General features: G+C 42.1%; 1 protein-coding gene across 6 annotated transcripts in view; it reads left to right on the top strand.

Moving 5' to 3' along the window:
• The window catches only part of PSIP1 (PC4 and SFRS1 interacting protein 1), an 801,135-nt gene that overhangs the window by 673,573 nt on the left and 105,421 nt on the right, over positions 1–22,141 (top strand). For 5 of the 6 annotated variants that reach the window (XM_044061284.1, XM_044061281.1, XM_044061282.1 and 2 more), the window contains one exon: positions 12,034–12,135. The exons of the other annotated variant lie outside the window; for it this stretch is intronic. In XM_044061284.1, the coding sequence (XP_043917219.1) occupies positions 12,034–12,135 (102 nt within the window). The remainder of the gene's footprint in view (positions 1–12,033; positions 12,136–22,141) is intronic. 6 annotated transcript variants of the gene reach the window in all.

The following is a 22,141-nucleotide window of genomic DNA, read 5'->3' as shown; positions in this document are numbered from 1 at the left end:
CACGGTTTCTTTTATGATGGAGTTTTTTTAAGTGGGATTGTGCTCAGGTCTTTGCTTAGAAGAGGTACTGTGAGCTTTTTCAAATGGAGTCTCCTAGGCCCTCTGCTGTCCCTTCTGTGCTTGCCATGTTGTATGCCTTTTCCACAGCTTCTCGGGCTCCCCTTGCGCCTAAAAAATCTGATAAGTTTTATAAGGTGCCTGAGGATTGCAGATTCCTTTAAAAGTGCCCCTCTGCTGACCCTTCTGTTTATGTTGCTTCGGATTAGCCATCTAAGCTTTTGCCTTCTACAAAGTTGCTTCCCTCTGACAAGGACAGCAGAACAATGGAGAAGTTGGGTAAGAAAGTGTAGAGCTGTAAACTGTCAGACCTATATGACTAGATATATTTTAGCTCTTCTGTCTCAGGCCTGTTGAGTTATTTCGGATCTTCTTGACTCTGAGGGGAAGACTTCAGCTCTTTCTTTACTAGGAACATCTTCTTAGGTTGCTCGTCATTCTATTAAATGCAGCAGTGATACAGCTAATGCCTCATCTAGGGCTGCTGCTTTTGCTTCTGTGTTGAGGAGGTATTTCTGGCTTTAACTTCAACCTTTGCCTGATGACATTAAGGCTAAGTTGATCAGTGCTTCTCTAGATAACCAACATCTTTTTGGTGCTGCTGCAGCTGAGCTGTTTAAGTCCCTTCAGGAAAAGTATAAGGCTTTACAGGATTTGAAACATTTTTTTGTTTCACCCATTCTCAGGTTTCAAAGAAATTACCCTAAACAAACCTGCCTTTGTCTGAATACAGTCTCACCCTCCTCCCAAAGGTTAGAAGGGTGGTGGAAGGGCTCCATGCTAAGTCTACTCAAACTCCTTCAGCACAGAAACCTCCTTTTTCTGATAAACCAGGTGCTGTCTGACTAGCCTTACCCCTCTCTTCTCAGTTACATTTCTCTCTTCTCAGTTACATTTCTCTCTCTTCATCTTTCCTTATCCCTTCCTGTTTGATTAGAGATCACTCAGGATTTTTTGGTTCTGTCCATCATCCACCAAGGGTATTATATGGTTTGGAAATCTATTCCTCCCTTTTTTGGGCATTCTTGAGCCTCCTCAGGAACAGCTACCCCTTTTTCGAGAGGTGCTTCAGGTCCTCTTATCTCAAGGAACAATTTATGAATTTCCAGCTCCTCAAAGGGGAAGAGGTTTTACTCCACAATGCTTTCGATCTGCAGGAAAGAAGGCACCTGGAGACCCATTCTGGATCTCTCTCAGCTAAACACCTTTTTTTAAAGGTTCCTTTCTTTTGGATGCTATCCCTCCTTCAAACCTTGTTTCCTCTTCTTCTTCCTCAGGCTTTTCTAGTTTCCGTGGATCTCAGTGATGCCTAGCTGCATATCCATATTCATCCCCTTTTCAGAAAGTTTTTACATTTCTCTGTTGCTTCCTTGCATTTTCAGTTTTCTGCTTTGCCCTTTGGCCTCTCTACTGCTTTAAGGGTCTTCACCAAATGCCTTGCTGCTGTGATTGTTTTTTTGCAGTATGAAGGGAATACAGATTTTTCCTTACCTAGATGACCTGCTCAATCAAGCCTCTTCTCCAGGGATCTTACTTTCAGCAACCTCACTTTGCTGTTTGCCTCCTGCAAAACCTAGGGTTTACACTGACTATCCAGAAATCTTTCCTGACTCCTTCTCAGGATTATGTTTTTCTAGGGTGCAGGCTCCAGACAGTTCCAATACTGACATCTCTGCCTCTTCTCAAGGCTTCAGATCTGATTGCATTCTTTCAGTCCTTTCTTCCTCTTTACTCCATTTCAGCCAGGGAGTTTCTAAGGGCTCTGGGATACATGGCTTCCACCCTTCCCATGCTTCCTCTGGCCAAGCTTCGTATAAAAAACTCCAGTGGTTCCTAAAGTCAGTCTGGCTTCAACTTTCTCATCCTTTGGACTTTTGCTGGAACTTCATTGGTGGATTCATCATTTGTCCATTAATCCAGGGCTTCATTTTCACCCTCCAGTCCCGTCTCAGGAACTGTTTACAGATGCCTCAGATGTGGGATGGGGAGCCTCCTTTGGCCTCTGAAAGTGCAGGGCCTTTGGTCTCTTTGACAAAAGAAAGACCACATCAGTATCAAAGAGACGAGAGCCTTCTCCAGTCACTTCAGGCTTTTCACTCCCTTTTCCTTCCAGGGCTCTTAAAATCTTAACAGACAATACCACAGTGATGTGGTGCATCAACAAGCAAGGAGGGACAAGGTCTTATCTCTTGTGCAGACTAGCTTTTCGGGTTTGGGATCTGGCTGTCCAGTATTAAGTGACTGTCAGGCAGTTTACATTCCTTCAGGTCAGAACATTGTGGCAGGTTCTCTGAGCAGGTCCATAACACAATCTCACGAGTAGTTGCTTCACAGAGGTATGTTTCTGGACATTGTCTACAAGTGGGGTACTCCTCCAGTAGATCTTTTTGCCTCTCCTCTGAACAGACAACTTCCTCTCTTTTGTGCTCGAGTCCCATGTCCTCTGGCCTGGAAGGTCTGTTTTCTTGGAAGGGGATGCTTCTTTATATAATTCCTCCCCTTCCTCTCATACCAAAGGTTCTGTTCAAGAAAGAACAGAATGCTCCCAAAATCTTGTTGGTGATTCCCTTTTGGCTCAGGCAGCATTAGTTCCCTCTTTTTCTGCCTTTAGCTAAGGGCGATCATTACAAGTTACCTCACAGGGTAGACCTACTCACACAAGACAAGGGGTCTCTCATCCATCCCCACCTGTCTACTCTTCAACTGAAATTGTGGAGGATAGGCTTTTGATTCCTTTTAGACACCTTTTTTTTTTTTCTAAGAATGTGCTTCGGGTCCTGCAGGAGGGCAGGAAATCCACTAACAGAAAATCTTATTTGTCCAAATGGAAGAGATTTTCTGTCTGGTGTCTTTCTCATAACCTGAATCCACTTACTGTGGAAATCACTTTGGTCCTCTCTCATTTGTGTGAATTGCTCAATGTTGGGCTGGCATACTCTTCTGTTAAAGCCCACCTGTCAGCTGTTTCTGCTTGTCTGCTTTTAACTTCCCCTTTAGCATCTAGATTTTGAAAAAAAAAACGTTCTTGGGCTTCTTTTGAACTTGCAGCTTCAGCTTCTTTACAGCATTATTCTTGGAAGACTGTTCTTCTTTTGGCCCTTACCTCAGCCAGCTGGGTGTCTGTGTTGCAAGCCATTATGGCTGTTCCTCCTTTTTTGTTTTTTCATAAAGACATGGTGTCCCTTCGTACTAATCTTTCTTTTATGCCCAAGGTGGTTAATGAGTTGTCTCTTAATCAGCCTATTTGTCCACTTTTCCCTTTTCCACAATCTGCTAATAAGAAGGTTATTAACATCTTGGATTTGCATAGACAGTATTTGGATAAAACTAAAGGCTTTCTTAAATCTGAACAACTTTTTGTTTACCTTTCATCCTAGGTCTTTAGATTTAGCTGTTTCCAAGCAAACTATTTCTTCTTGGATATCTAAAGCCATTTCCTTTTGTTATTCCTTATAAGGAAAAAGTATTTTTCTGTTAAGACTAATTCTCCCAGAGCTGTGGCTTCTTCTGGTGCTTTTTTCAGGGACTTGGATACAAATTATAATCGGTGCTTTTTTCAGGGACTTGGATACAAATTATAATCTTGAGGCAGCTACTTGGACTTCTGTGCATACTTTTACCAAGTGCTATATGTTGGATGTTATTTCTATGGCTCGAGTTGTTTTTGCCAGGGCTGTCCTATATGGTTTCCTTGAGGGTTCTGCTGGACATACCTCCTCCCGCCTTTCTTCTTGAGCTTTTATACTTTCCCTATCGAATGTAAAATTTTACCATAACAGTAGACATCCTTCTCTTCACTGTTGTAGTATTTGCTCCCTCCCTCCTTCCCCTGATACTTTTGTCCTTCCGGATGTACTTGTTACCTCTTTTTGTCCTTATACTTTTGCAAGTTGGGTGTACTGTGGATGAGAAAGAAAAATTTTGGAATGAGTTGGATGAAGTGGTGATGACTGTACCCAAGGGTGAGAGAGTGGTGATTGGAGCAGATTTCAATGGGCATGTTGGTGAAGGGAACAGAGGGGATGAGGAAGTGATGGGTAGGCATGGTGTTAAGGAAAGGAATGCAGAAGCAAAAAGGATGGAAATGGCTATTGTGAATATGTATTTTAACAAGAGGGAGGAGCATAGGGTGTCATACATGAGTGGAGGGAGAGGCACACAGGTGGATTATATCCTATGCAGGAGGGCCAGTTTGAAGGAGATTGGAGACTGTAAAATGGTGACCGGAGAAAGTGTAGTTAGGCAACAGAGAATGGTGGTCTGTAGAATGACGGTGATCAAGAAGAAGAAGAGGAAGAGTGTGAGGGCAGCACCAAGGATCAAATGGTGGAAATTGAAAAAGGGTGATGTGAGGTGGAGTTTTGAGAAGAGTTAAGACAGGCACTGGGTGGCAGTGAAGAGTTACTGAACAGCTGGGTAACTACAGCAGAGCTAGTAAGGGAGACTGCTAGAAAGGTGCTTGGTGTGACTTCTGGACAGAGGAAGGAGGACAAGGAGACCTGGTGGTGGAATGAGGAAGTACAGGAGAGTATACAGAGAAAGAGGTTGGCGAAGAAGAATTGGATTGTCAGAGAGATGAAGAAAGTATACAGGAGTATAAGGAGAAGTGGTGCATGGCAAAGAGAGATGTGGCAAAGGCTAAGGATAAGGCGTATGGAGAGTTGTATGAAAGGATGGACACTAAGGAGGGAGAAAAGGACCTGTACCAATTGGCTAGGCAGAGGGACTGAGCTAGGAAAGCTGTGCAGCAGGTAAGGGTGATAAAGGATAATGAGGGAAACATACTCACAAGCGAGGAGAGTGTGTTGAACAGATGGAAAGAGTACTTTGAGGGGCTGATGAATGAAGAGAATGAGAGTGAGAGAGAGAGAAGGTTGGATGATGTAGGGATAGTGAATCAGGATGTGCAACGGATTAGCAAGGAGGAAGTAAGGATAGCAATGGAGAGGTTGAATAATGGAAAGGCTGTTGGTCCAGATGACATACTGTGGAAGCTTGGGGTGTTTAGGAGAAATGGCAGTGGAATTTTTTAACTAGATTGCTTAATGAAAGCTTGGAAAGTGAGAGGATGCCTGAGGAGTGGAGAAAAAGTATTTTGGTACCGATTTTTAAGAATAAAGGTGATGTGCAGAGCTGTAGTAACTACAGAGGGATAAAACTGATAAGTCACAGCATGAAATTATGGGAATGAGTAGTAGAAGCTAGGTTAAGAAGGGAAGTGATGATTAGTAATCAGCAGTATGGTTTCATGCCAGGAAAGAGCACTACAGATGCGATGTTTGTTCTTAGAGTGTTGATGAAGTACAGAGAAGGTCAGAGGGAGTTGCATTGTGTCTTTGTGGACCTAGAGAAAGCATATGACAGGATGCCTAGAGAGGAGTTGTGGTATTGTATGAGGAAGTTGGGAGTGACAGAGAAGTATGTAAGAGTGGTACAGGATATGTACAAGGGGGGAGTGTGGCAGTGGTGAGATCTGCAGTGAGAGTGACGGATGCGTTTAAGGTGGAGGTGGGATTGCATCAAAGATCAGCTCTGAACCCTTTCTAATTTGCAGTGGTGATGGACAGGTTGACAAATGAGATCAGACAGGAGTCCCCGTGGACTATGATGTTTGCAGATGACATTGTGATATGTAGTGAGAGTAGGGAACATGTTGAGGAGACCCTGGTGAGGTGGAGATATGCTCTGGAGAGGAGAGGAATGAAGGTCAGCAGGACTAAGAATATTTGTGTGTGAATGAGAGGGAGGATAGAGGAATGGTGAAGATGCAGGGAATAGAGTTGGCGAAGGTGGAAGAGTTTAAATACTTGGGATCAACAGTTCAGGGTAATGATGAGTGTGGAAGAGAGGTGAAGAAGAGAGTACAGGCAGGGTGGAGAAGTGTGTCAGGAGTGATTTGTGACAGATTAGTACCAGTAAGAGTGAAAGGGAAGGTCTACAAGAGGGTAGTGAGACCAGCTACATTATATGGGTTGGAGACAGTGGCATTGACAAAAAGGCAGGAGGCAGATCTGAATGTGGGAGAGTTAAAGATCTTAAGATTTGCACTGGGTGTGACGAGGGTAGACAGGATTAGGAATAAGTATATTAGAGGATCAGCCCAGGTTGGACGGTTTGGAGACAAAGCCAGAGAGGTGAGATTGTGTTGGTTTGGGCATGTGCTGAGGAGGGATGCTGGGTATATTGGGAAAAGGATTTCAAGGATGAAGCTGCCAGGTAAGAGGAAAAGAGGAAGGCCTAAGATAAGGTTTATGGGTGTAGCGAGAGAGGACATGCAGGTGGTTGGTGTGACAGAGCTAGATGCAGAGGACAGGAAGAAGTGGAAACAGATGATCCGTTGTGGCGAACCCTAATGGGAAAAGCCTAAAGAAAAAGACGACTTTTGCCAGTTTCTCATCTCTCGTTTCCTTTCCCTGTCTGCTCTGTATGTGGTGATGTGCAAGAGCAGCTAGTTTCATGTAATGTATAATGCTGACCGTTTTCCTACTGTTAGACAAGGTTACCTTTCCTCAGCAATACAAGGTAACAAGTGAAACTCCCACCACAAGTACTACTGAAGCTCCTTACTACCCTTACCACTGAGTCTGCAAGTCCTCTGTTTTTAAGATAAAGTATGTGTATCCTTTTATTTTTCTGCCTATACCTGCCTGTGTACAGCTGCCTGCACATCATCACATAATTCTCCTAGTTTCTACTCTCCTTCCCTTATCTTTGCTGGCCCTACTCTACAGTTTCTCTACTGCATCTACTGCCTATTCCCCATTGTAAATACCCACTTGGCCTTGCACTTAATTGTCACTGACAACTAGTTATCTTTTCCTTTTATTTTCTCACTCACAAAGAACAACTGTACTATAACTTTTTCCCACCAGCTAATCTGCTTTGTTCCCAGTCCCATTAGAAACTGCTATGTCACTGCCTATTAGATTTGTAACTGCCTGTACTCAGTTCCACTGATGTTTCTGTTGCAAACCCACACTTTCAGGTGTAGCCCCGCTCCGTTTGCCGTCACTACGCTCGCGCTCACTCTGCTCCCCTACTCTACCCCACCCCCTTTCCCTCCCACCCCTGCATACTCTGCGTTTATACTTTAACCTGCCTTTAAAGATCCTCTACCTCACTCCAGTTATTCAGTTATTTTACATCCCTACCCTACTCACCCCTCCCCTACCTTGCTCTCCATCTCCTACCTCTCACTCCTCACTCTTCCTTGCAACTCTCCAGCTCAAATCCACTTTCTACCCTCCACCTTTGCTTTACCCCTCTTTTTTTATCCCATTCCTTCTTTTCCATAACTTACTCACATTTTCTCCTCTACCTAATACTCCCCCTTACACCTTCAGAACTCCCCTGCAAAACCCTCTCTACATTCAGTACCTCCACTCTCCTAATCTCAGTAATGCACCCACATACAAGAACAGCATGCTAGTGTATTTCATCTTAACTCCCCTTATCTTTCTCCTATCTGGCCTATCATCTTATCACTCTAACCTAGTTCACCCTCCTCTGTCACTCTTACCCAAGAAGCATCCTCCTTCTATAAAATCCTGCACTCCCCTATTTCTCCCTCTCTCTACAGTACCTCCTGTATTCTCTCTCACAAACTAAAACTTCTCAATCCTGCTCACTCATCCCCCAAACTCAAGTTCAAACCCACTACCTACTACTTCTATTTCTCTAAACCTAATTTACTTCCTATAACACTCCTACCAGATGGTGACATCCACCCAAATCCCGGGCAATCCTCTTCCTCCAACTCTACCACCTCACCTACTTGGCACAGTCCCCCTCCAGCTAAACAGCTGTCAATCTATTCCATAAACCTACAAAGTCTCCCAAACAAAATCACAGAACTACATGCTTGGGTGGCCCACCACTTCACCCACATGTTACCCCTCTTGGAAACCTGGCTCAAACCTTATATAATAAACTCAGAAATTCTACCCCCTGGCTACAACATCTTCAGACAACACAGACTTTCAAAAAAGGGGGCGGTGTTGCTGTCATGTACTGTGAACAGCTTAACCTCTCCCCCTCCCCCTACAGAACTTATCTTTCTCACTTGTTACCTTAACCCACACAAGACATTTGGAATATCATCTATCTATATACCCCCTGGTAACAATATTCCTACTCTTGAATCTATTTTGTCCTGGATCTCTCAAAATATTCCCTACGGGACAGTCTTACTAGGTGATATCAATATTGATTGGAATAATATCGCCCCCCACTCTCCTCGCCTTAGTATAAACCTTTTTGGTTTCAGTCATCTCATTTGTACTCCCACCCCATCAATAAAAACTCCAGCTCCATTCTTGATTGGATTTTAACTTCCAACCCTAGTGAGTACCACAATCCCAGCACTTTGCCAGACTCCCTAAGTGTTTACCTTCCCTTCTCTATACTATGAAAACCTTCTCAAACCTTAAAAACTCATCTTTATAGAGACTGCCGCAACCAGACCAATTTCAACGGTGAAACTTTCAACAACCAACTCTCTCTTGTCAGTTGGTCTCACCTGTTTCACCTTCCTCTAAATGATGCTGTTCTCAAGTTTAGCACTATATTCCTAAACATACTAAACACCCTAGCACCCATCAGAAAAATTAGGATTAAATCCAATCCCTCACCCTGGCTCTCTAAAGATACCGTTTCCACCGTGAAAATTAGAGATACTACCTGGAAACAATGGACAAAGTCAAAATCTTCTCTTCTCCTTAAATTCAAAGAATTAAGAAACCTTGCAAAAAAACTCACTATCCAAGACAAGGAAAATAATTCTACCAAAAAGCTCAATCTACTCGCACCTCAAACCCTAAAAAATGTGGTGTACCAAGAATAATATCCTCCATCCAGGGAAACCTTCCACCCCTAACCCCTTCCCCAGTAAATCACCTCTTGAAACTGCCACCCTACTAAACTACTTCATAGACTCTATCCGCAAACTAACTCCCCCCGACAACAACCAATCACAACCCCCACCCCCTCCACCAACTGCTTCCACTCATCCTTCTCCCTGATATCTGTTTCCAGTGTCTGTATAAAATCCTTTTGCAGAAACTTAAACCTTGCTCTCCTTCCTTCGACAACCTACCTACACAGTTTCTCAAACTAGCAGCCAGTACTGTAGCATATCCCATCTCAATCCTCATCAACCAGTCCATTAAAGAGTCCCCTGTTCCTGAAATGTGGAAATCCTTGTACACAATTCCACTTCACAAATTAGGTAACTCCACAGACTCTTACAATTTCCAACCTACAGCCATCCTCTCCCCTCTCAGAAATTCTAGAGAAATGTATTCGCTGAAAACTTCTTAAATATCTGCTCCAGGAAAATCTCCACACCCCCTCTCAACACGGATTTAGGCCCCACCATAGTACATCCACAGCCCTTCTGTCGTTCACCCAAATTATAGCAGAGGCAAGAAATAACAATAAACTGGTGTCATGCCTATTCCTTGACCTCTCCAAGCCATTCAACATTGTCTCCCACCCTAAGCTTCTTACTAAAGTAGCTGAACTTGGCCTCTGCATCAGTTACTCTCTGGTTCTCTAGTTATCTTATGAATAGACAACAATCTGTTAGATGGCAGACCTCCTGCTCAGCTTTCCTACCTTTTGAAATAGGTGTACCCCAAGGATCCATCCTAGGGCCCCTTCTCTTTAATATCTTTATTGACAGTCTCCGCTCCACCGGCTTCTGCTCTTCTCTTATCCAGTACTCTGATTCTACTCTTATTACCCTCTCTGACAACCCAACTGGCCTTTACTCCTCACCCAGACTTTTTAACACCATTGTACCCTAGTTAATCAACAACCAACTCATCCTCAATCTTAAGAAAACTAAGCTGCTTCTTTTTCTTCCAAAATCTATGTCCAACCTTAAAACTTCCTTCAGTCTGTGTTCCCTAGACAACACTATCATTCATGCTGATTCCCATACCAAACTTTTAGGAGTCACAATTGACGATCAACTTAAACTTGACCTTCATATCCAACAATCACTCAAAAATACCAATAAAAAACTTGGTTTGCTGTATAGAAACAAAAAATTTCTTATCCATTTATTCTAGGACTGAACTAGCTTAAGCCTACCTCCTCCCCTGCCTGCTGTATGCTTCCCCTATATTTGCCAACCTCCAATTAAATCTCTTAACCAAACTTCAACAAACCACAACCAGATAGCAAGATTTGCCTGTAATTTCCCTTATAAATCTCACCATTGTCTCGCCCTTAACCAACTGCAATGGCTCTAATTCCCTCAACTTTCTCCGCTACTGATGACACATTCTCTGCCGGACAAACCCACCAACTATCCCTCCCTGTCCACCCTCCTATCCCTATACAAACACTCACAATACCTTCATAGTGCTGACCAACTGTTACTTTACACCTACAGGCCAAAGAAAACAGTAGGCAGATTACTTTGTAAATACTTTTTATCCCAAGTCTGAAGCAAACTCCCAACCAGCATACGTTCCCATTCAATCCTCATTTCTTTTTAAAAGAGAACTAAAGAACTACCTTGCTAACTCTCCCTCCTGCACCTGTCATTACCCAACCTAACACAAACTCACCCAGTTGTCAGACCATAACAGTTTTCTTCTCCTTACATAATAAAGTTTTTCTCATAACACCAGTAACATAGACCCTCAGCCCTGCCACTGAGCAATACTGTACTTACATATCATATTTCTCTTCTTTACCAACTACACTCCCCTCTTTCCCCTTATGCTCTGCTCCCCTAACTCTCCTCCCCACCAATTTCTCCCTCTCTACCAACTTGTTTTTGTGATTAAAGATGTTTGAGCTTTTTCTCTGCCCTAGTTGTAAATCTTATTTACTACAGGGCTCAGTCCCTTCTAATTACTAGGCTTTGTTTATGCTGAATATTATGCATTGTTAATTTTTTCTCCACTATCACATGACTGTTTATTTGCATTGTACCTCTTCATAGCATGAATGCACATTGTTATGTAAACAGAGTCACTTTACTTGTTATGTGAACTTTGTTATTGTTATTTTTTGTTGTGGAGCTTTTCTCTTCTGGTCTCCACTAAAAATGGGCCACCAGCCCAGTAGACTAGCCCGGTTAACAAAAGACAAATAAATAAATGAATAAATAATACTGTCATTCCTACTGGAGCTTTTCAATTCCGAGGATGGTGTATCCATATGTCACCTTTGTACCTTACACCGTGCACAGGGAGCATGTGTGTGACACATGGCGTACCTAGTACAACCTAAAGGTTTTGGTATACATAAGTTTCTGTCAAGCTAGGTGAGTGTGTAATTTTTGTTTGGTATACATGTTCTAGGTTGAGTTGAATAGTTAGTTTCTTTGCAGCGAAAGTCAGTGGCGGTGGCTAGCTTAACCCTGCTTCCATGATCTTACTGTCATTTAAAATTGGTATAATGTTACCAGAATTGGAGGTAAGCTTACAGTTAGCCTTTTCCTTAACTGTCCACAGAAGTGAGTGGAAGGCCAGTCTCCATGTCTGTCACAGAAACATTTGCGGGGCGGGGGGTTGGTTGCAGAGGTGGTTACTGCAAAATCATGAAAGATGTTATTAGTAAGTGGGAAAGTAGTGGGAGCTGCATCCCTTCAGTGTACATTAACTTTTACTCACTGTTTTGTCAGACTGTAGTTTCATGTGATAAGATTAAAACTTTTTTTGAAGTTATTTGATTTGGGCTTGTAGATGTGAATGCTTCACACTGTTAAACTTAAAAGGCCTGTGTTAGGAACAGAGTTATATAGTACTTTTTCATCAAACATATGAAGGTATATTATTGGACTATGGCTTTATAATAAGCTCTGTGTCTGTGAACGTGCTCTTACTGCTGTTGAAGAGATGGTGTTATCAGTAGGTCTTCAACTCGATTATTAGTTGTGCATTGTGATTATTGAAAACAGACTGGAAGTAGCATTTTTTTCATGAGAATCTTATATTTTCACATTTCTCTTCATTGTAGGATGTAGACAAATGTATTGCTGCCTTGACTGAGCTGTCGACGCTGCAAGTCACAACACAGCACCTTCAGAAGCACAGTGACCTAGTTATAACCTTGAAAAAGGTTAGAGAAACCAGCTGTTAATGATTTCACGTGTTATTGTTGTGTATTGGTGATGATGTTTGTGTAGTTTTAAATGTCATGCTCAAAATTATGAAATGGAAAGTGGTGTTTGCATTCTGGTTCTGATACATGTTCAAAGTGTGTTGCCATTCTGCTCTTATTTTCCCATAAAATACTGACTGTTATAGGAAAATACGATTTTAAAATTCCGTGTTTCTCTGATAACATTCACGCCCTTCATGTCACACATGAAGAGTATGACAATATGCATGTCTTGTAGGGGCCAAAGCATTTCTGTCCTAAGTAAAACAATAACAAAATAAATACATAAAAAATAAGGTTTGTAAATTAAAACACTACAGCAGAGTGCATGGAATACTGCTTCTGTTCAGTATTTTTTAGTAAGACTTGTTTGTTTATTTACTGTTTGTTTAATGGATAAGTGGACTCGTCCAAGGTCCTTTTCAGACATGACCCAAAAGTACAGATGCAAAAGCAAACAACATAATCAAGAAGCATACAATACATTAGAACAAATTTAAAATCAAATGTTTTAATGGGGTTTGGAAATATTTTCAGTACCATCACTGCCTTATCACTGCGACCGACTCCATTGTTTGTAGCATTATTAATGGTGGTCTGGTTACTGCTCCGATATGACCAGGGAACTGTTAATTACAACATTTCTTGTGAAACAGAACAAACTTAATTTTGGCCACAGCACTAATAAGTGGTTCCAAAGTTACCTCGAGAGTAGAACACATACTGTTGTGTCCGTATTAACAACCACGTATCACTTGGCACCTTAAACACTAGAGTGCCACAAGGTTTAGTTTTGGATCCCATTCTGTTTTAATTATTTATTAGTAATCTTTCAGTTAACTTCCCATCTTTTTTCTTATTCTTACTATAAGGAGTTGATGTCCTATTACAAGCCGGTAAATGCCCGTCTAATCTCCAGCACAAACTGCAACGTTCTTTCCGTAAGTTATGCATCCGGGCTGATTGTAATGCTGTTTGCAATCCCTCAAAAAGATCCCTCAAGTACCTCTTACTAATGTCACTGATAATCATGACAACATCATTCCTCTTGTTTCTGAATACAAATACCTAGGATTTAACTTTGATCTTTCTCTAACTTTTTCAAATTATATAGACTAAATAACTGACAGTACTATCTCGACTTAAACTTTGCTATAGACTCTCTCATTTACTCTCTTCTGTTCATCCCGTTTTTCCGTAGTCAAGTTGTTCTCCCTGTATTGGAATACAGTACAGTCTTTCTCTGATTTCCTTTTACTGAGCAGAAAATTCCCAAAGACTTCAGATTACAAAAAAAGACTCACTGAGAGATCAGCTTTTATGAGGGCTGTGAAGCTGGTTTACAGCATATGTACATTCTTTTCTGTAGAGTGGACTTAGGGGATCATATCATTGTTGTTGTGGTTGAGGATACAGCTGGAATTCCAAGCCCAGACCTCCCTGAACCATCTGGGTTTGATAACAGCTGGAGTTTTCATAGTTTCATTGGAGTGCCTGATATTGCAACTGTTGCATTGACCAGTATGGTGGCGATGCCAGCAGTGTGACCAGTTGCTTACAGATCTTCTGATGTCAGACCGTTGTCACTCTGTTCTGGAGTGGTGGACTTAACCCATTAGTCTGTGTGTAAGTCTTGTCGGTGGATGCTTCGTCAGAGTGGTAGGAAGCCCACATTGACTTACCTGTTATTTAGGAAAAGCGTCCCCACAGGACAGATTGCCTTCCTAGACAAGAAACCAGCTGCAACTAGTCAGCATTCCGTACCCAAAGGGCTGTAGAAAGGAAGCCAAGACCAGAGCCCCTCTTCTGTGATCAGACCATTGACCCATGATGTGGTAAGTGAATAAGCAGGGTGGAATGAGATTCTCCCCTTGTACTAAGTGGGGATGCATGTGTGACAGTAGCCATAGATGAGGAGTGTCACGAGCGGCGAACATACTGGCAAACTCCCTGAATCACAGCTGCTGTCCTTGGTGTTGAAAATTTTCAAATTGTGTCTGGCTAAAATATTCTGTGAGTGAGGCACCCCATATCTTAAGCCATTCATCACTCAGCAGAATTTGGTCGTCCTTCTGTTATATACTCATTTCATTAGAGTTAGGAGGGAGTTGATGGAGGACATGCTTGTTTCTTCTGTAGCAGGAGGTTGTTGTATGCTTCCCCCTTTCTGTGCTTTGACACTGTACGGTAAAATTCAGAGAAGAAAGACCAGTGCTCATCCTCTTTGGCTTTTTGTTGGCCTGGAATTGTGTACTTCCAGAATCAGGGTGCCTGGCAGTGTATGAATATATCCCAATGCAAGCTAAGGAAGTCCTTCACATGTGAGACAATAGCTGGCTTTGTCTCAGGGTCTGGCTCTTTGTTCCAGCTAGAGCCTCCCAGGTGATTGAAGCTGCTAGGAAGCCTTCCACTAATCAGATATATTATTCTAAGTGGAGGAAGTTGGGTAATGAGGCATCTTGTGCTGCCTCATTTTCATCATTTTATCTGTCAGACAACCTCTATATGACTAGGTTAAAGTTATTCCATTATCATGGTGCATGTTTTTATGGCATTTCTGCCTATATGGATGTAGTGGAGAGAGAAGAATTGCTTTTTGGACAATGCCCTGAAATTTAATCATGTGCAAATCACCATAGTCAAAGTCCCATACCATATCCTAGCAAACTATAGGTCACCCTCCTAGTCCCCAGAGTTCCATAGCTTTTATCTAGACCTGCTGGACGCAGTCACCATTAAATCAAATAGTCTATTCATAGGAGACTTTATCCCCTGTGCACTGGGAAACATACATATACTCGCAGACACAAAGATTCCTGGACTTTATTAATACAAATACCCTTGACCAGGTAGTGCACACCCCCACCATAGGTTCAAATATACTTAATTTGGTACCAATATGGGAGAGCACTGTACCCCCACCCCGTGTTGCATCCTGTTAAGTGATAGTTTATCAAAATTTAGTGCAACTCCCGACCTTGAGTTCACAGCAACCAATGAGGAATTGTTCACAGAGACCCTGTATAACTGTGTAAATGACTGTATAGAGGCAGCTGTACCTACTAGAAAAGAGCCCAAAACAAACTCTAAACACAAACCACATAGAGACAGCTGTACCTACTTGAAATGAGCCCCAAAACAAACCACACTGATGCAGTCCTAGCATTAATATGTTAAACAACAAAAGGAAAAAAAAGACATGGCTAAAATTAGGAAGAGTAACTCCCATAATGGTAAGAGCTCTCTGATTAAACATGAAATTAAGATGCTTAATTAAGTCCAACAAGGCCAAGATAGCCTCACAGACTATTGACAATTAAGAGGCCTTCTGCAACTAAGTCTAAAAACTCAAAGGCAGCATATATCAATGTGCTGAACTGGTGGTCGGTAGTGCCACCTTCACTTGGCAGAGCGACATATCAAATTTGCGTAGGATATAAATAAGATATGTTGACAAGACATATATGTGTCTCAAAGTATTCAGATGCTCTGGAACAGGCTCCCCATCCATGTAAAGCAGAGTCCATCCCATACCCTAAAATGTTGTCAGAATTTCCTTAAAGGCTAACTGCAAAATCTTTCCATTTCCCAGAGTGAATTTTCCCCTCTATAAAATGATGTCTTCACTACCACATGTAAAAACCATGCTTTAGCTGTCAACTCTCATGATATTTTCTTTGCACATTTGTTTCCCCAAACTCTTGCATCATTTTACCCATCATCTTTTAAAGTTTTGGGGCAAGAGAAGCCTATGTACCAAGTATAGTTGCAGATGTTTATTCTTTCTAATCCACCAAAGGTATATATATCTTTTGAGTCTCTAAGAATTCAAAGCTGTTTTACTATGTTGTGCCATTAAGAACACACACACCCCTCCCCCGTAGGTCCATAAACCTGCTGAGCCTTTAGGAATTCACAGATCTTTTATTTTGCATTCACAGAGTGAAGAAACCTGATACCAGTGGTAGAAACACACTGAATTGAGGAAGGGTAGAATAACATATGTGTTGTACCCTTAAGAAGCATTTCTAAGACCTGAACATGCATATATAAATAGCAGGCATGTGCTAGCTTCACTGCCATTTTGTGAGTACAGCCAGAGTATCAACATCTACGCATGAGGCAACTAGTTTGTATATATGTTTTTGCTTGTATATAATAAAGCTGCTTGAACAGAACCCACAATGTTCTTCTGCTTCATCCTGGCTGGACAAGTAACAGAAACTAATTTCTGTTTTTCCAGAAAGTCTAAGCAGCCATTTTCTTCTGAAGAAAAAATGGGGCGTTATGTTTAAAACTGGCTAAGGTACACATATTAGGGAGTATCACTGGGGAGTAGAACAAAATAACTAGTAATAACCACTTAGAAGGAAACGGAGACATTAGTATAGTCAACAAATTGAATTAAGGTAAAAAAAATGTTGGTAGCTGTCATGTTCCTTTAAACCAGTCTACTCCTCTGCCTTTTTAGCAGGGTATTAACCATGGCAGAAAGCGCCAGTCACATCCCAGATGTGTACATTTAGCTCATGTTTTGCGTGAAGCATTTGTGTAAGACTTAACAGCTGTTTGCCTCATTTTCTCAGGGGAGACATAGCTGGCAGTTGGTAAGCAAACATTTTCTGGGAGGGTTGCCCAACTGTATTTATCTTTTCAGTCATGGAGCTCATCTCTCACTGAAAAATGCTGCAGTTTAGGCCATTTTTATTGAGACATGGTTGCATCTAGTGCTTACTTGGGATTGTCTCCTGTGAAAGCATCCGTGCTGTGTTGGCTCAATCCTTTATTTATTCCTTCACCAGCCTTTTCTGTCTCTACTGTGATGTTAGGAGTAGGCTCTCCTTTGGTACTACTGCATCTTGTTACTTGTCCTGATCCTCTACTGTGGGGTGTTCATTGCCTAAGATTCATTCCAGTTTTAGCTCCACCAAGCCAGTCTCCTGTGTTAGGTGTAACAGATACATTCTTACTGTATAATTTGATCAACGAGATAGCCATTATTTGTGTATCCCAAATATCTATCCATTGTTGCCCTGTGTGTGAATGACTCCTCTGTCAGCCTTGGTTACTGGAGTTTCCTGTAAGTCTACATGTATATTCTTGCATTTTGTTGCTAAACAGTGCAGGTGTCGTATCTTAATTACTTTCCTGGATTTTTATGAAATTCGCCCACATACTGGTTGGTAGCAAACTATCTGGCTTAGGATATATAGATATCAACTTCTACTTTTGGAAACTACTGGCTTGATGTGTATGTTATGCCTTAGTGCAGGACCTCCAGAGAAAAATGTTGAACTGGGTAAGTGAAAGGATAACCCAATTAATGGCCCACAAAGGAAGATGTCCACATAGATACGGTATGTTAAATGTGCGTCCACATAGATAGTTTGATATGTTAAATGTCTGCAGTTAGCATAATGGTTAAGGTCTTTACCTCACAGATACAAGGTACAGGGTTTGATTCTGACCTCTGGTTGTTAACTAGGCTTCTAATAGTCTGCAGACTGATAGCCTAATATTTATCTATTCATTCACTAACCCACAGACTGTCATGTCGAAGCACATTTGCTCGAGGTTATAGATCGCTCAAGCTTTGACATAACTGCTCATTGCTTAAGCTTGTGGTTTGGTGACCTTAGAGGTGGTTATGTTAGTTTGCGGGAACAACTTTAACATAGTGTTCATCAGAAGCCCTTTCAGTGTACAAGCCTTTTACTTTGACAGGATTGTGAGCGTTTTCTGGATTTGTTTGTGTCTTAGTCTCATTTGTCCATTTTATGTAAGCAAGAACAATTCCGTTTCAGATAGATTCCCATCTCACTGAAAAACTGACTAGCCATCCCAAATGGCCAGCTCCTGAACTCACAGATATGCACCTGCACAACACTAATCAGTCTTTTCAGCAGGAGGCATGTCCTTTGTGCTCATCATGTGAGGGCTTTCCTCTCTCGCATACCCTTCCCCTTACTCATATATACTAACTGCACAGTTGTGCGAAAAATAAAAACATCTGGCAAGGTCCTATTTATATAATGGGAATGGCATCTTGATGTTTTTAGCATCTACTACACCAAACCCATACATGTGCAGCTGGGTATTACATAGGGAAAACAGGTAAGGGTAAGAACTGAGTGAGGCAGGGTCTATCCATCCTTCTTAAAACAGTCTTCTGTGTCACATGTGAGGGTGTCTTCTTAATGAGGCAGTAGGCTGATCCTGGCACATAGCCTGGAAGAATTTGCCAGATAACATTCTGTGGTGAATAGGGGATTGTATTACAACACTGCCCTGGTGATCCTTTGTTCTTGCAGATTTGGTGTTAAAGTAGGTGTTAAGTAACAGTCCTATCTATGGGATTATCCATTACAAAGGCAAATGGGGGGACTAGGTGGTCATACCACTAAAATGTATCTTTCTTTGTGTTTGTTAGCAAAGGCGAGAGCATAAACTATGCTGCGCTGTCTTTTTTACCTGTTTTTTTTAACCCTTTTATTTCTGTACCAGTTTTTTGGACAGTGATTTGAATTCTTTCTAGACTTCATAGGCAGATATTTTCATTTATTTCCTTCCTAGAACACAAGTTAATATATCACCACACACACTTACTTTCTGTGGTACAGTCAGTAGAAAGCAGAGAGTATCAGGAGACACTGCTGATTATTTTGCAAAGAGCAATGTTTTACAAAATATTTGTACATTGCTTTTAATCCTGATTTATAAATTTGCTAAGATTCCAGGAAATTCACCATGGAAAAGGGTGAGATGAGTGACGTTGGCTGGTTTGACCTCTTTGGGGTGAATGAAGATGTTCTGTCACAGTGGAGCAGCTTTTGTAGTAAAGGGCAAAGGAACTACAGCAACATTTGCACTAGTAGTTGTAGGTCCAAGCATCTTACAAAGTGTGCACAATGCATGACTTGTGGCATGGATCCATTGTATACTGTGGATTGTGGAGTTAAAATAAGGGGGGGGGGTCTATATTACGTGATCAGATATTTAGTTGATAGAATAAACGTTGATCGCTAAATGTCGAAAATCCAGAACCATGCATGGCAGTTTCCACACAGGGAAATAATGCCGTTGCCCTAACTAAAAAAATAAATAAATAAATAAACACAAATGAAATGGGGGGGCTTCACCCCCCCAGACCCCCGATATGGGGGGCTGTGCCCTCCACACCCCTATAACTAAATATACCAACTCCGAGATCGCTCCACATTGAAGAAAGGGCAAAATCCACATAACGGCCAAACAACTTGTTTCCCCGAGTGGAAACTGCCGTTCGCGATTTTGGGTCTTTGACATTTAGTGATAGACTTTTAGTTATTCGACTAACTAAACTATCCTTTTTAGGCAAGGTTCAAATGACATATTCACCACCATAACAGGTACAAGCAAGCAAAATCTGAGGGTAATGCTACTCAATGCTAGAAGTCTAAACCTCAAAATGCACTCACTCGAGGTACTCCTTAAAATGGAGAACATTGACATCTGTGCAGTGACAGAGACCTGGTTCAAGGCTCCAGAGAGCACCCCTGCATTACCAGGCTATAATTCATACCACACCTTTCGGCCACCTAACCTGGACCGAAACACTAAAGGTGGAGGCATGTCGATATTCATTAAGGATATCCACACCTCCAGGCTAGTTGCTCAGCATAATGCAGCCGAGATTATCAAGTGCAACTAACTCAGGGCAAGACTGTAATCCAAATTGTAGCTTGCTACAAATCCTCCACCATGCCCCAGGATTCCCACTCCTCATTTCTTAATACACTGGAAAATGTTAGGGTGCAACCTAACACCCTAATAATGGGCAATTTCAAATACCCCACCATTAACTGGGAAGACTACTCGTGTACCAACTCTTTTGCTCAGCGTTTTCTGGGATTCATAAATTCCAATGCCTTGAATCAACTTATCCACATCCTCACCAGGGGCAGCAATATCCTAGACCTGGTCATTACCAACATGGGCAACCAGTGTTCCACACCAGAGGTCAATTCCTCGTTGGTCATATCCGACCACAAGCTAATCACCCTAGACATCCACATCCCGCCCCCACTCCCTTTAGGGAAACCACTGTAAAAAAATTCTCCAAAGCCAGCTTCACGCTTCTTAAGATAGAAGTGGCAAACTTTGCGACACCCATGCAGATGGAAATAGAGGTACTACTGCTGAATCCTACACAAATGCACTTTATAAACACTTACACGAGTGCATGGATTGTGCAATCCCTAACAGAACCAAGATGCTATCCTGCAAAAAAAAGGAAGCCAATCTGGTGGTCCCCTGCCATAAACAAACTCTACAACAGAAGAAAGAAACTGTTGCAAAAAAGAGTAAAATCCCATGATTAGAGGAACTCCCTGGTCAGCCTCAGTAAGAAGCTGAGATCCCTCATAAAATCCTCCAAAGCTAGTTACGAAAACAAAATTGTCACTGATTCTAAAGACAACCACAAAGCATTCTATAACTGTGTCAAGAATTTCAATTGCAACACTCGGATCTACTCTGAGTTACAGCACAATAGCGCTAAATATACAGAACCAACTGATATTGCCAACATCCTGGCAGATAAGTTCAGTGCTAACTTTACCCCCCTCTTACCCACTAAAGGGCCCATCTCTATACCGAAAAAATGCAAAGTTCCTGTAATCACGGCTGCACAAGTAAAAACCACACTCTCCAAAGCCAAGAATATAGCATCCATGGGACCTGGCAACATCCCAGGCTGAGTTCTACATGAACTACAGAACCCCACCTAAGTAACATGTTCAATCATAGCCTCATGTCAGGCCCTGAATGGAACACAGTGACAGTTATCCCACTCCCCAAAGGGGGAGCCACCACAGACCCCGGGAACTGCCACCCCATTAGCCTGACGAGCCTGGTCTGCAAGGCTATGGAATGTATCATCATGGAACTTATAAACAATGATATTGGTAATCTCCAAACTCTGGACCCCACCCAGTTCAGGTTTTTAAAAGGCAGATCATGTCTCCTAAACCTGATAGACTTCTTTGAAGTGGTCATCAAAGCCATAGATGAGGGTAAGGTGGTTCATACAGCCTATCTAGATCTCGCCAAGGCTTTCAACACCATCCTTTACTCTGGAATTATAGATAAACTCACTAAACTAGGTATAAATCTGTATGTCACAAGATGGGTTGCCAACTGGCTCACTGACAGAACCCACACTGTGAAAGTAGCAGACTCCAAATCCGACTTCAGACCAGTGACAAGTGGAGTACCACAGGGTCCAGTCCTGGGTCCCTTCCTGTTAGCCTGTACTTCAGAGAAGTAGATACCAAACACAGAAGGTCTTTGGCTAATGATGTTCCCATATGACTTCAAACTATGAGCCATAACTGAAACTCCTAACAATGTGGACATCCTACAGAAGGGCCTCACTGATACAGATGCCTGGTGTCAAAGCCATGGCCTCAAGCTCATTTCCAAAAAGTGCATTGTCATCCCTTTTGGTAAAAACTCTGTACCCATGAACTACCACATAGGCCGTAGTCTACTTAACACCGAAAGTGTGAGAAGAGACCTTGGGACGCAGGTGGACAGTAGTCTCTCCTTTGATAATCACATCACAAAGTAGTCAGGAAATCCTACTACGTGGCATACCTCACACCTCATCACAAAAGGTTTCTCATCCAGGAAAAAAGAGGTCATTGTTCCCCTCTACTCGTCACTCATTAGACCCATTATAGAGTACAGCACCCCTTTTGGTATGTACCTCACAAGACATCTACAGCAACTGGAAAGGCCACAGAAATACCTCACAAAGAGGATTACCAGCCCCAAACAGATGCCCTACGCAGACCGTCTCATAAAACTCCAGCTTTACTCCATTGCATATCGCCTACTCAGAGGCGATCTCTGCCTAATGTACAAAGCTATGTCAAGCCCAGAGCTACTGGACATGCTCCACTTAAAGAAATCCCAATCCCTC

This window comes from Protopterus annectens, chromosome 2.part0 (genome assembly GCF_019279795.1).
Source record: "Protopterus annectens isolate FY-2018-M chromosome 2.part0, PAN1.0, whole genome shotgun sequence".
Classification (NCBI taxonomy): domain Eukaryota; kingdom Metazoa; phylum Chordata; order Ceratodontiformes; family Protopteridae; genus Protopterus; species Protopterus annectens.
The sequence above is the reverse complement of the archived record's forward strand: the minus strand, read 5'-3'. Positions and strand labels throughout refer to the sequence as shown.